Source organism: Impatiens glandulifera, chromosome 6, assembly GCF_907164915.1.
Source record: "Impatiens glandulifera chromosome 6, dImpGla2.1, whole genome shotgun sequence".
In the NCBI taxonomy this organism is placed as follows: Eukaryota; Viridiplantae; Streptophyta; class Magnoliopsida; order Ericales; family Balsaminaceae; genus Impatiens; species Impatiens glandulifera.
This window is the reverse complement of record NC_061867.1, coordinates 86,588-99,395: the sequence shown is the minus strand read 5'-3', so window position 1 is coordinate 99,395 and position 12,808 is coordinate 86,588. Positions and strand designations below refer to the sequence as shown.

At 35.2% G+C, this 12,808-nt stretch overlaps 3 protein-coding genes across 5 annotated transcripts; 1 reads left to right on the top strand and 2 right to left on the bottom strand.

Moving 5' to 3' along the window:
- Positions 1-119: 119 nt before the first annotated feature.
- On the bottom strand, positions 120-1,104 carry LOC124944058 (probable histone H2A.3). Of its 3 annotated transcripts, none has more exons than XM_047484515.1 (3): positions 942-1,104; positions 603-796; positions 120-506 (listed from the first exon to the last, which is right to left on the bottom strand). In XM_047484515.1, exons 2-3 carry the CDS (start codon positions 789-791, stop codon positions 285-287), a joined length of 411 nt encoding a protein of 136 aa, XP_047340471.1. In that variant the 5' UTR covers positions 792-796; positions 942-1,104; the 3' UTR covers positions 120-284. The 3 variants fall into 3 exon arrangements, with proteins under 3 accessions (XP_047340471.1, XP_047340473.1, XP_047340472.1); XM_047484517.1 differs by having other exon boundaries at positions 603-793; positions 942-1,076; XM_047484516.1 differs by lacking the exon at positions 942-1,104 and having other exon boundaries at positions 603-851.
- Positions 1,105-3,240: 2,136 nt separating this feature from the next.
- Positions 3,241-3,969, bottom strand: LOC124942527 (calcium-binding protein KRP1-like). The gene has a single exon (XM_047483048.1). It carries the CDS (start codon positions 3,753-3,755, stop codon positions 3,381-3,383), a length of 375 nt encoding a protein of 124 aa, XP_047339004.1. The 5' UTR covers positions 3,756-3,969; the 3' UTR covers positions 3,241-3,380.
- A 4,958-nt stretch (positions 3,970-8,927) lies between these two features.
- LOC124941348 (G-type lectin S-receptor-like serine/threonine-protein kinase At4g27290) lies at positions 8,928-12,147 on the top strand. The gene is made up of 7 exons (XM_047481657.1): positions 8,928-10,240; positions 10,319-10,498; positions 10,577-10,728; positions 10,799-11,009; positions 11,086-11,323; positions 11,413-11,563; positions 11,652-12,147. Exons 1-7 carry the CDS (start codon positions 8,962-8,964, stop codon positions 11,988-11,990), a joined length of 2,550 nt encoding a protein of 849 aa, XP_047337613.1. The 5' UTR covers positions 8,928-8,961; the 3' UTR covers positions 11,991-12,147.
- The last annotated feature ends 661 nt before the right edge of the window (positions 12,148-12,808 follow it).

The window sequence follows — 12,808 nt, the reverse complement described above, 5'->3', positions numbered from 1 at the left end:
AGAAGAGAAGAGAAGAGAGGAGAGGAGAGAATGAATATTCTTCTGGGTATATTTCAAATTGAATGTTTAACTAACAATTTTATTTCTATTATTCACAGCTAACAACAGCAAAACATTAGTTGAGGTTGAAAGTGGACAATTCTATTTCTAATATTTCAGATAACAGCTAATTAAGGAAAGAGAAACATAAAACAGTAATAGAATCAGTAACATGGTGGTGGCCAGGATGATATATATAATTTTCTCTGCAAAATACAACCAACCCTTCATGAATGGATTGATTACTACTCGTCATCCGCGGCAGCAGCAGCAGCCTTTGATGAGCCGCCGGCCTTCTTTGGGAGAAGAAGATTGTGAATGTTAGGCATGACACCGCCGTTAGCGATTGTGACATCGCCAAGGAGCTTACTGAGTTCTTCATCGTTTCTTACAGCAAGTTGAATGTGTCGTGGAACAATCCTGGTCTTTTTGTTATCTCTGGCAGCGTTTCCGGCCAATTCAAGAACCTGTTGAGAGAGAGAGAGAGAGAGAGAGAGAGGGTCAAACCCTAAAAACACAGGCTTTCGAATAAGTAAGAGAAGAAAAGAAATACTAGTTAGTACCTCGGCAGCCAAATACTCGAGAACTGCAGCAAGATAAACTGGGGATCCGGCACCAACTCGCTCTGCATACTTACCGGCCTTCAAAAACCTAGCAATACGACCAACAGGAAATTGTAATCCGGCCTTACTACTTCTGGATTGCGCCTTCTTAGAAGCTGCGGATCCCAACGCTTTGCCGCGACCGGCCATTTCTGCTGCAGAAATAAGTATTAATTATTATTAGTTAGAGATCATCAGGGATTCGGAATGCGATCGAATGGAAAATATTTATATATTTGGAGATAATTGGAATTCTAGTCTGTCTCTGTCTGTAATAGTAAATTGGGTTCAAGTAAGTACTCTGATCGTTAAACTCAAGGGAGGAAAAAGAAGAAGAAGCAGCAGCAGCGGCTCTCTATAGGATTGGATCTGCGCTATTTTTCTTTTTTCTTTTTTGTGGTTGCTTTATTCATTCTGGACCTGGTCTAGTCTAACGTCACAGCGGTCAGCGAGCCAATTACGGATACATTCCCATATTCTTCGTCTCTACTACTTATAATAATATATATATATATATATATATATAAATAAGTTCACCTATTATTTATTGAAATCATATAATTATATGTTTCATTTTGAATTTATCAAAAATAATTGCGTCCCAAATAACAACTATTTTTAGCATTTCCCTTAATAATAATTTTATAATAAATTAATAATTATTACAAATTAGTTTCTTATGCTTATTTTTAGTTATGAGAAGAGGAGGTTGATGTAATAGAGGTCGTTAAGGAAATGATGTGTAATTTTTTTTGCGAGAATTTGGTCAAGACTACGAGAGAAGTGTGTTACGACATTCAGAGTGTCAGAGTATCATTCATTTGACAAAGAATCATGTTTATCATGACAAAACGAAGCATATACATGTTCATTATCATTTCACCGATCAACTTAATTTAAAAGATAAAATGTTAGTTTTTGAGAAGATTTTCGGGAGTGAGAATTCAATTAATATGCTAACGAAAGATGTGACAAACGAGTGCAACTTCAGTTTAGTCTTTTTCGTTAAAACATCGGATGGAGAGCCGCTACCTTCAAGAGATGATGAAGTTAGACTTCAAATGGGAGATTGATGAGTTATGAAGTTTACATTTATAATAAACTATATAATAATTAATTAGAGTTTATTGAGTTTGTATTTGGCTTTGGAATTTACCTGACCAAAAATTATTTAGGTTTAATTACTTAAATATTTACCCTATAAATATTTTATTATTAAGAGTTACATTAGCTAAACAAAATTATAGAGAAATAAAGTGTGGGACATAAACTCGGTATTTATTTTTTCTTATTATTAATATTGAAATTTGGTAGTGGCTGAAGTGAGCGTAGCTAATTTGAGTGAACCACTATAAATTTGTGTCATGTTGTGTTCTTCTTTTTTTGCGTTCTTATAGATTTTTCAAAAAAGTCAGATTTGGAGAATCCAAATCCTAACAGACCAGTGTATTATTGAAAAAAATCGTTGAAAACGTGACCCCAAAGACAAATTAGTAAACACTGATTATACAGTTGAGAAGATCGTCAAGAAATCGAAATCAGTCAAGAGGTGTTCCACATCTCTGAACTATATATTGTTGACATCTAGAGACGAACTTGAATGTTATGAGAAAACAATACAATTTGATTAATCTGTTAAGTGAAAGTCTGTGATAAAAGATGAGATGAACTCACGTCGAATTACCAAAGAGAAATAAAACACTTCACAACAAATGAATATTCAATATTAAAGAAGAAAATGATAAATGATAAAACATGAGATACAAAACAATGTTGGTTGTGAAAAGATTCTAACCGAAAGAATGTATTGACTACAATGAGATATTCTCTCCAATGGTCAAATTGATGACAATTAGAACTATTTTAAGTTTGGTTGTGAAATAAAATCTTCATCTTCAACAAATGGATGTCAAAACAATTTTTTTCTTCATGATGATTTGGATTAAAGAGATTAAATGTGACAACCACAAAGTTTTGAAATCAAAGGGAAAAAATGAGATTGTGTGTAAGTTTAAATATATGTAGTTTGAAATAGGGTAAAAAATTTGATAACTTTATTAAAGGAAACAACTATACAAACTCATTGGTTGTTCACCAAGATCAAAATAATCAATCGAAGATTTGCTCCTAACATCAATTATGTAAACCTAAAAGAATGTCAATAGGGAGAATCGATGACTGCTGCACTGCTAGGACTAGTACATCTGAGAATTCTTAATTGGCTAGTTGGAAATAGCCCCAGGGCTATCTCTTAACGGTCAAAAATCATTGGCTTATCAAATTATCTATCGAGCCATGAAAAAGATTCAACAAAAGACAGAAACAAATCCACTATCTGTTTTACGTCAAGCAATACGTGGAATAAGTAATTCGACTCATTCACATCCAGATCATGAATGTTTGGAATCCATATTATGCAAGGAGACATTGCTTTTGCTAATTCGAATTGAAGGCCAAAATGTTTAAGTTGATGAAATTTTTTGTTGAATTGGAAAGAAAAGAAAGTTAAAAAAAATAACATATTAATCAACACTAACAATGATGAACATTATTTAGAAAGACGTATCCGAGATTAATTGTTTTTGTGCAAATGAGAGGATTGAAATTTACAGTCCTATTATTATTATTATGATTGTTTGAAAATGATATATTAATTAATTATTTTTGCAATGAATCAAGAATTTTGAAGATAAATATAGATGGATTACAATATTTTAGTAAAATAATAATAATAATGGGTTAATAATGTTTAAACAAGTGGTGTTCGTGGTTCTGTTGTAAAGTTTCGTCCAAGAAGAGGTCCGACTGTTCCATAAGATCGGGGCTTAATCTGAACATTAAAACGCAGAATTCCATCTGGGTCAGCGCTCCATCGCCATCGCAGTCTCCTTCTGTGATCATGCTTCGGAGATCTTCGTCCGTCAACTCCTGGAGCCCCATTAAGGCCGCATTCCTCTTTAGGCTATCGAAAGTGATAACTCCTTTTTCTCCGTCCATTAGTAAGCGGAATCCCTTGCAGAGCTCTCCGATTAGGCCTTCTCCGCCTAACTTATCGGCCATCAGAGGCAAAGAGTCTTGGAAGCAGCACGGTGACTCATTCTGACCGCCGGCCATTTGATTTACTTACTGATCAGAGAGAGAGAGAGAGATCGATCTAGGGTAGTAATTAAATAGCTACGTACCTAGATGATAGATGGATGATTTCTTTGGTTAATAGTCTAATAGATAGATAGATGGATGGATGGTATGATAGAATAAATACTATGGGAGTGGGGAGAGAGATGAGAAAGAAAGGGAGCTTCGGAGAAAGATAGCCCCCACGGTAGAAGACAGACAGACAGACAGCTAAGAAGATACACGCAGACGAGAGGAAGAATGAGGGCTCAACCCCCATTCGACGACTGCCTTTCCACGAAGGTCCACACCAAGGGCAAGACTGTCTATTCATATTCAATTTTTTTTGTTTTATAATTTTTTCTTTTCTTCCTAACAAAATAAATAAATATATTAATTAATTAATGCTGGTGGGCTGTAAGATCGGAGGAGGGTAGATTATTTCTTCAGCCGTCCCCTCCGGAACCATTTTTCTTGGGCTTTAATACCCAGCCCCAACAATGAATGTAATAATAAGACAGACAAATGACTTTTTCTGACATTTCCTCATGCGTTTTGGAACTAATTAAAGTCTTGTTTTTTCTTTATTTATTTGAAAAAGAAAAATTCAAAGCCAGCTAATTTGTTTTATTATTAAATTATTAGCAATATAATTTACAAAGGGATTTCTTTGAAAAAGGGGCATTGCATATGATGTAGACGCACGGTTGACTAAAGAAAATCTTATGGCACCTGTTTGTTCTTCTAGAAGAATCTCCTGGACCACCAAAATAAATAATATCCAACTTTATTATAACAGTAAGAAGAAAAATATACTACTAATAAATATAAATATAAATATATATATATATATATATATATATATATATATATATATATATATATTATAGATGATTGTATGTAGCTAGAACTATGACTAACGGCATCCATAAATTGACTACCAAATATCTACTGTAACGTCTGATTTTAGTTATTTGGATCACACTTGTATTTTATAATTTTATTTGTATAATAGGCCTAGTTTGATACCAAAAAAACATAATGGGTTAAACTTTGAGCTACCTTGCTATTATAATATAGTAACAACAAAGAAGTTAGTAATAACAATAAATATTGAAAATTTCAAAGGGTTATATATATATATATATATATATATATATATATATATATATTAGGTTTGTTAGGGAACAATTGGAGAAATTTGACGAAATGACCCTAATGATTGAAATATTTGCATCCGTGGTCACCTGATAATTTTTATTGATCTGGTGATCACTTTATTTTTTTTTGACAAAAATACATTTTTTGCGTAACGCGAAGGAATTTTTTTTTATATAAATACTCAATTTTTTTCATTTCGTTATTTTCTTTCTCTCTCTTCCCTCTTTTCTCTCTTCTCGCGACGACGGCGGCGGAACCACGGCGGCGGAACCAAAGCTGTCAAAATCGAGAGTTTACATAGAATCGTTATCCAGTTATAAACTCGTAAAATCTAGAGTTTACATAAAATCGTAAAAGTTTAATTCGAAAAAAGAATAGTTATATATTATTATATATATATATATATATATAATTAAGTATTTTATATTTAGCCAATTTAAAATAATTATATATTTTAATATAAAATTAATTAAAAAATCATAATAAGTAAATAACAATATAAAAAATTATACTTACAAAATTAATTATATTAATTTATTTATTTAAATAAATAATAACTTTATTTTTTATTTTTTTAAATATAAAATTATTTTTTTTAAGTAAAATTGTATAGAATCGTAAAATCAAAATTATTTATAAACTCGTAAAATCTTATTATCGTAAATTTAAAAATCGTAAGAGTTTACATATTTAAGAGTTTACTTAAAATCAGAATCGTTAGCCTACTATGAAATCGTAAAATCGTAAGATTTTAAGAGTAAACTCGAGATTTTGATAGCTTTGGGCGGAACCCTAAACGAACATATTATACAGATCGACGACGAAAACCCGTTTTAATATCAGGTGATTGGATCGATTTATGTTCTTATTTTCATCTTCAAACTCTAAACCATGAGATTTTCTTATGTTCATCTTGGTTGTTCATCGTGGTTGTTCATTTTGTCGATGATAAAATTGATGATGCTCTAATTCGGTTCCGTTTCAGAGAAGATTCATTTGATTTTCGCGACTTCACGTTTCTCGAAGGGCTTCACATTTCGCGAAGGGATTCACGTTTCGCGAAGGGCTTCACGTTTCGCGAAGGGCTTCACGTTTCGCGAAGGGCTTCACGTTTCGCGAAGGGCCTTCCCGTTTGGCGAAGGCCTTCACGTTTCGCGAAACCCATATCAGATATCAATCAACCTCTACCCTGAACTTGATGCATTCATTAATGGCGGCTGTAAAAACCGAATCTTTAACATTTGTTATGAATGGGATCAAAACCCTTTTGAACTTTCCGTTTGTTAAAAGTCACTATCTTTAACGTCATGAATCTTGTTTTTACTTTTCCGAAAAACAGGAAGCAACAAAAGCACTTGCAGCAAGTGAAGTTGCGTTTATGATACAAGTTGGGCAGTGAAGGAGTCTGCAATTTACTATAGCACTTGGACCTGCAATAGCAACTGGAGCAATGCCACCGCCTAGACCTACAGTAACAACTCCTCATCAAGAACCAGTTTAATAAACGAAACTGGTTCCATTCCAAATATATCCCAATTTCTTACATGCATTTACTGTCAAATTTAATATACCTACGACACTTTTCTATACTATGTTAAAACCTGGTTTTCGTTCAAATTTGAAACTCTTATGTAATCCTCATGTGTTACCTTATGTATATATATATATTTTTTAAATGAAGCCCCCCATATGTTGAGAACATGGGCATTGAAATTTTTTGATATATTCCATTATATATTAAAACAATTGAATAGTGAATTATTCAATAGAATGTTTGATTTATTGATATGTTGTTTTGTGATTTAAATAGTCCTCCTTAGTCTTTGTCTGATGATTGGAATTGAGGAAAAGAAAGCATAAAGGAAAGCAATCTAACCAAACATAACCTCATATTGGGTAAATAGATATCCATTGGCATGGATAGAAGAGCCTTTATAAAAGCAAGTTTTTTTTCAATGTTTCTTTTTTCTTCTTTGGCCAATACCCCCTTCTTCACTTTCTCTAGCTTTTTTCACCTTAACATCCAAGCCAACTCTTGCCCATTTACCCAAAACATACACACTCACATATTGTCTTATAGTCCCGAGAAGATGAGTTTTTTATTTTTACGTAACTTATTTCAGATTTGTATATAAAATAATCGTTTAAGCAACATACCAAATGAGGATAAAGAACCACCCAATGAATTCTAGTTAAAATTATAAAATTACAAAACAACATGCAAAAATATTCACACTATACAAATCATACGCACTCGCTACATAAATGAGATTGTAATGTTCGATTTGAAAAGGAAATCAAGCAAAAAATGATTATTTGAAGAGTATGACATTATGGGTTGTAGGATTAATTTGATTTAGCTTATTTCGCTAAGCTAATTATTTTGGTGCTAATAAGCTTGTTAAAAACTTACTTGTATCATTATGTGTGGGATTAAATCATAATGGGGATTCTTTATAGGCTTGCTTGAGACTCGCCATAATTATCCTTTCGAGTTTATTTTTTGCTAAGAACATGCTTTTTTATTCAAATAAACACAAAAGAGGTACAAAACATGGAATGGAACATAAAGCAACACATATAACAACCCACAAAATTAGATGAAACTCCATCATGAAAGATCATTTGAAGTTTATAAGAAGTGGGTTCCTTTTGAGTTTAAGGTGTACTTGAGGAAGGAGGATCCTCTGCTACCAAGTTAATGTGTTCCCATGTTCCCCTCTCACAAGGTGAGGGGTAATATGGTAAATAAATAAAAAACTTTTTATTTATTTACCATATTACCCCTCACCTTGTGAGAGGGGAACATGGGAACATATTAACTTGGTAGTAGAGGATCTCAAGTTGTATTTGAGAGAGTGTACATTTCTGATTATGATTGGCAATAATTTGATGACATGGAAGTACAACTGTCAAATGACATGGCAATTCAACTAAGGAATGTTGATGACAACAACTACTCATTCCAAATTTCTAATACACAATAGAAGCAACAAAAGCAGCCTTCATTCAGCTGAAAAACAATAGGAATCGAATTTGATGTTATACACAAATCTAAGTACAACTCTGTGTCGCTTCGCGTAACGCGAAAAGTGAATTTTCCCTGAAACGGAACCCATATGATCATCGACGAGATTATCTACAAATATCATCATCGACAATATGAACAATGAATAGTAAAACCAATATGAACAATAAGATGAACAAAATATAAACCAATATGAACAACTTAAATCGATTTTGAAGATAAACATAAATTGATTTAGAGTTTTGAAATTAAGATAAATCGATTTAGAGTTAGGGTTAGAGTTTAAATTGAAGATAAAGAACATAAATTGATTTAGAGTTTTGAAATGAAGAAAATGGAAACATGAACATAAATCGATTTAGGGTTAGGGTTAGGATTTGAAATGAAGATCATGGAAATAAGAACATAAATCTGTATGATGAACATAAATCGATTTAGGGTTATAGTTTCTTATCTGTATGATATGTTCCGCCGCCGCCGCCGTAGCAGTCGCCGCCGCCGTCAAATAAAGAACAAGAGTAGAGAGAGAAATGAAATGAAAAAATTTGAGTATTTTATACAAAACCCAAATTCACTTCGCTAAACGCGAAGTCCTTTCACACGACGCGAAGAAGGTATTTTCGTTCAAAAAAAATAAAGTGGTCACCAGATCAATTTAAATTATCAGGTGACCATGGATGCAAATACTTCCATCTTTAGTGTCATTTCGTCAAATTTCCAAAGAGAAGGAGGTGGTGCTACATTCAAAGTCTCTAAATCTTATTTTCAATATTATAAAAGAGTAAAAATGAAGAAGAGGAGAGTTGGACTAGTAAAAAAGTATGCATGAATTGATTTGTTGGGATCGTCCACAAATTTCTCAAAAATGGCCAAAAAGTCCAACGGTCCCATATTACAAAACAAATTTAAACTTGGATCAAATAAGTTACACTTAGTTACACTGGCTATAAATTTAATGGCAATACATATCAATATTCCTAATTAATTAAGGAGAGGAAGAGAAAGAGAAGAACGAGCATGAAGAAATCAATGTCATGTCTTCTCCTTCTCCTTATAATATTCTTTCACTTGTCCATAATAACACTAGCAGCAGACACCATAACCGCCACCCAAATCCTCCGTGACAACGACACCTTAATCTCAACCGGTGGAACCTTCGCTTTGGGTTTCTTCACTTCAGGACAAAACAGTACCGCCAACCGCTATCTCGGCATCTGGTACAATAATCTATCCCCCAGAACCGTGGTCTGGGTCGCAAACAGAGATACTCCACTTACCGTCCCGTCAACCCTCACCATTTCTTCTCCAGGCACTCTCCTCCTTCTCAACAGCTCCGATGCTCTCATCTGGTCCACAAACACCACCGGCGCCAAAAACCCAATCGCCCAACTCCTCGATTCCGGAAACCTCGTCGTCCGAGATGATGCTGATGACTCGCCCAGCTTCCTATGGCAGAGCTTCGATTATCCGTCCGATACCCTTCTTCCAGGAATGAAACTAGGAAGGAATTTAGTCACCGGCAAGGATTGGTACTTATCCTCCTGGAAAAACATCGACGACCCATCCATTGGCCCTTTCACCTATTGGCTTGATATTCGTGGGTATCCGCAGTTTTGGGGAAGCAACGCCTCCGTTCCATGGTTCAGGTCAGGTCCGTGGAACGGGCAACGATTCAGCGGAAACCCTAGTTTGAACAGGAACAGTATTTACAAATTCGATTTTGTTCTATCCGAAGAAGAGATTTACTATTCTTACCAACTGCTAAACAAATCGGTCATCTCCAGATTTATCATAAACGCCAACGGGTACGTGCAGAGATGGACCTGGGTGGAGGGAAGGGGATGGGTGTTGTATCTAAGCGGGCCGGTGGAAAAGTGCGATACGTACGCCGTCTGCGGGCCAAACGGGAACTGCGATGTGAATATATCTCCCATGTGCGAGTGCTTGGATAAATTCGTGGCGAGGAATGAAAGGGAGTGGTCGTTGGGGGACGCGTCGAAAGGGTGCGTGAGGAGGGTGGAACTGAATTGTAACGACGAGGACGATGGGTTTTACAAGTATTCGGGAGTAAAGCTGCCGGATACGCAGAATTCATGGTTTAACGAGAGTATGAATCTGAGGGAATGCGAGGGAAATTGTTTGAATAACTGCAACTGTACGGCGTACGCGACGCTGAATATAACCGGCCAAGGAAGCGGGTGCTTGCATTGGTTTGGGGATCTCATTGATATCAAGAAGTTTACGGAGAATGGTCAGGATGTCTATATCAGGGTGGCCTCCTCTGAGTTGACTACTGGTAATTCTTCTTCTTCCTCTTCCTCTCTCCCTCCTCCTTGAGAATCAAATCAATCCCTGTTTTTATTTTATATTATAGCTGTGACAACAACTCCTGTCCGTCGGTCCAAGAAAAAAACCGGACTTGTGGTGGGACTGACAGTCGTCGGACTAAGCCTCATGTGCATCACCACCATATTCTTCTTCTTCTGTACAAGGAGGAGCAGGAGCAGGATGATGAGACGACATCATCATCATAAGTGTCCGAAGCACCAGAAAGGTAATAATTAACACTACTGTCTACTACTAGTTTAGGAAACTCTTTTGGGTGTAAAGGCTAATTGATCCTCTTAAGCAGGAAAACTTTTACAAGTTTTTAGCCAATTTCACAGCAAGGGTGCTCAAAGGAAGGATGTAGAATTGTTTAATTTTATTACCATTGACAATGCAACCAGCTCTTTCTCGGAAAGAAACAAGCTTGGAGAGGGTGGATTCGGAACGGTTTATAAGGTAAAATTTTGATTATTATTAATGTGTGATTAATAATAATAATAAACAAAAAATACACAAACAACTTCAGGGGACGCTTGAAGACGGGCAAGACATAGCTGTTAAACGGCTTTCAAAGGAGTCGAATCAAGGAGTTGAGGAGTTCAAGAACGAGGTGTTGTGCATTGCAAGGTTGCAACATAGAAACCTGGTAAAGCTTATGGGATGTTGTATCGAAGGAGAGGAGAAGATGTTGATCTACGAATACATGTCCAACACAAGCTTGGACTCTTTCATTTTCGGTAAAAATTTATTGCTTTTTTTTTTTTTTCTTTCAACCTAAAAATTTTTGCTAACAAAAATGATTGTGTTTGAAAGACAAAACCCTTGGAAGGGAACTGAATTGGCCCAAGCGGTTTGACATAATCAATGGCGTTGCCCGAGGACTTCTTTATCTGCATCAAGATTCTAGATTAAGAATTATCCATAGAGATCTGAAAGCCAGTAACGTATTGTTGGATGCCAACTTGAACCCTAAGATATCGGATTTTGGCATGGCACGCTGTTTCAGAGGAGACGAGACTGAAGCCAACACAAAGAGAGTTGTGGGAACATAGTAAGTATGATATAACTTGGATCTGACCTGACCTGACCAACAAATATTAAACAATATATATAATAATAAATACAATGTTTTGGTTGCAGTGGTTATATGTCTCCAGAGTATGCTGTGGATGGGATTTTCTCGATAAAATCTGACGTGTTTAGTTTCGGGGTGTTGGTCCTAGAGATTGTGAGTGGGAAGAGAAACAGAGGATTTTCCCATCCTGACCATAGCCATAACCTACTTGGACATGTGATTTCTTCTATAATCTTCTTCTTTCTTGTTGTTATAGTAGTTTTGATTTTGATTTGACTAATATATATATATATTATATTTGTAGGCGTGGCTTTTGTTATACAAAGAAGACAAATCGACATTGGAGTTATTGGAGGAATCGGTGAAGGGTGGCTCATCATCATCATCATCATGCAATCTATTCGAGGTGGATCGGGCTATACATGTGGCGCTTTTATGCGTCCAACAACATCCTGACGACAGGCCAAACATGTCCTCTGTGGTCTTGATGCTGGGGAGCACCGCTCCATTGCCTTTCCCAAAACAGCCCGGTTTCTTCACAGAGAGAAACCTAGCGGAGGGCGGCAATTCCACTTCAAGCAAGCTGCCAGCTGCTGCATTCAATTCAAATGAGTACACCATTACCATGCTGGAGCCCCGATAATTATCATTTAATTATAGTTAATCTTGTATAATAATAACTATTGCTTCTGCATACAAGTATATAAATACATATTTATATATTGCATGACAACAGTAAGTAAGTATGCCGTAAAACTCCACCATAATTTTATGTATTATAGTAATAATATTTGACAACACTTTTCCTCTTTTTCAAAATTTAATATTTAAAAATGTTTTAAAAAAATGATTTGATTCATATTTATATATAGAGGAGTGATATAGAGAGAATTTGGTGAGGGAATGACTTGACATCACCTTCATTGTTTGGAAAATGTAAAAGTAAGAGAAAAGAGAGAAATTATTTGATTTTTTTAGCGAAGATTATGCCAAATCATTCCCTCACCAAATTCTCTCACTTAATCATTTCTCTTATATATTGTTGGAGAAATCGAATAATATCACATGTTTAGCAATTCAGGAATAAACAAGCTACAACAAGGCCTAACAATTCTTTTTCCCTTTTGTGTAATCAAATAGGCAGCCAAAACAATTGAGCATCAAACAATCAAAAACAGAGAGCAGGACACCAAGATTTTACGTGGAAAACCCAAATTAGGTAAAAACCACGGGACACTTCGGCCACTTAAATCATCCACTATATCAAATGGGTATACAATGTAGTTCAATATAAGCCTAGAGGTAATCTAACAAAAGTTATTAATTGACCTCATCCTAGCTTGTCATTCACATACATTATCATCATCATTAAAGATGGCTAATCAAATGGAGAAGAGATAAAGGAAATCAGAAGAAGAACCTGCTGCTTCAATGGAGGAATTGCTGCTTCAATGGAGGAAG

Bases quoted from the DNA above. Each gene is read 5' to 3' on its own strand.
- LOC124944058 (XM_047484515.1), bottom strand. From the start codon at position 791: ATGGCCGGTCGCGGCAAAGCGTTGGGATCCGCAGCTTCTAAGAAGGCG. The intron at 507-602 runs GTACTAACTAGT...CTCTCTCAACAG, and splicing joins TCGAGTATTTGGCTGCCGAG to GTTCTTGAATTGGCCGGAAA.
- LOC124942527 (XM_047483048.1), bottom strand. From the start codon at position 3,755: ATGGCCGGCGGTCAGAATGAGTCACCGTGCTGCTTCCAAGACTCTTTG.
- LOC124941348 (XM_047481657.1), top strand. From the start codon at position 8,962: ATGAAGAAATCAATGTCATGTCTTCTCCTTCTCCTTATAATATTCTTT. The intron at 10,499-10,576 runs GTAATAATTAAC...CCTCTTAAGCAG, and splicing joins GTGTCCGAAGCACCAGAAAG to GAAAACTTTTACAAGTTTTT. The intron at 11,324-11,412 runs GTAAGTATGATA...TTTTGGTTGCAG, and splicing joins AAGAGAGTTGTGGGAACATA to TGGTTATATGTCTCCAGAGT.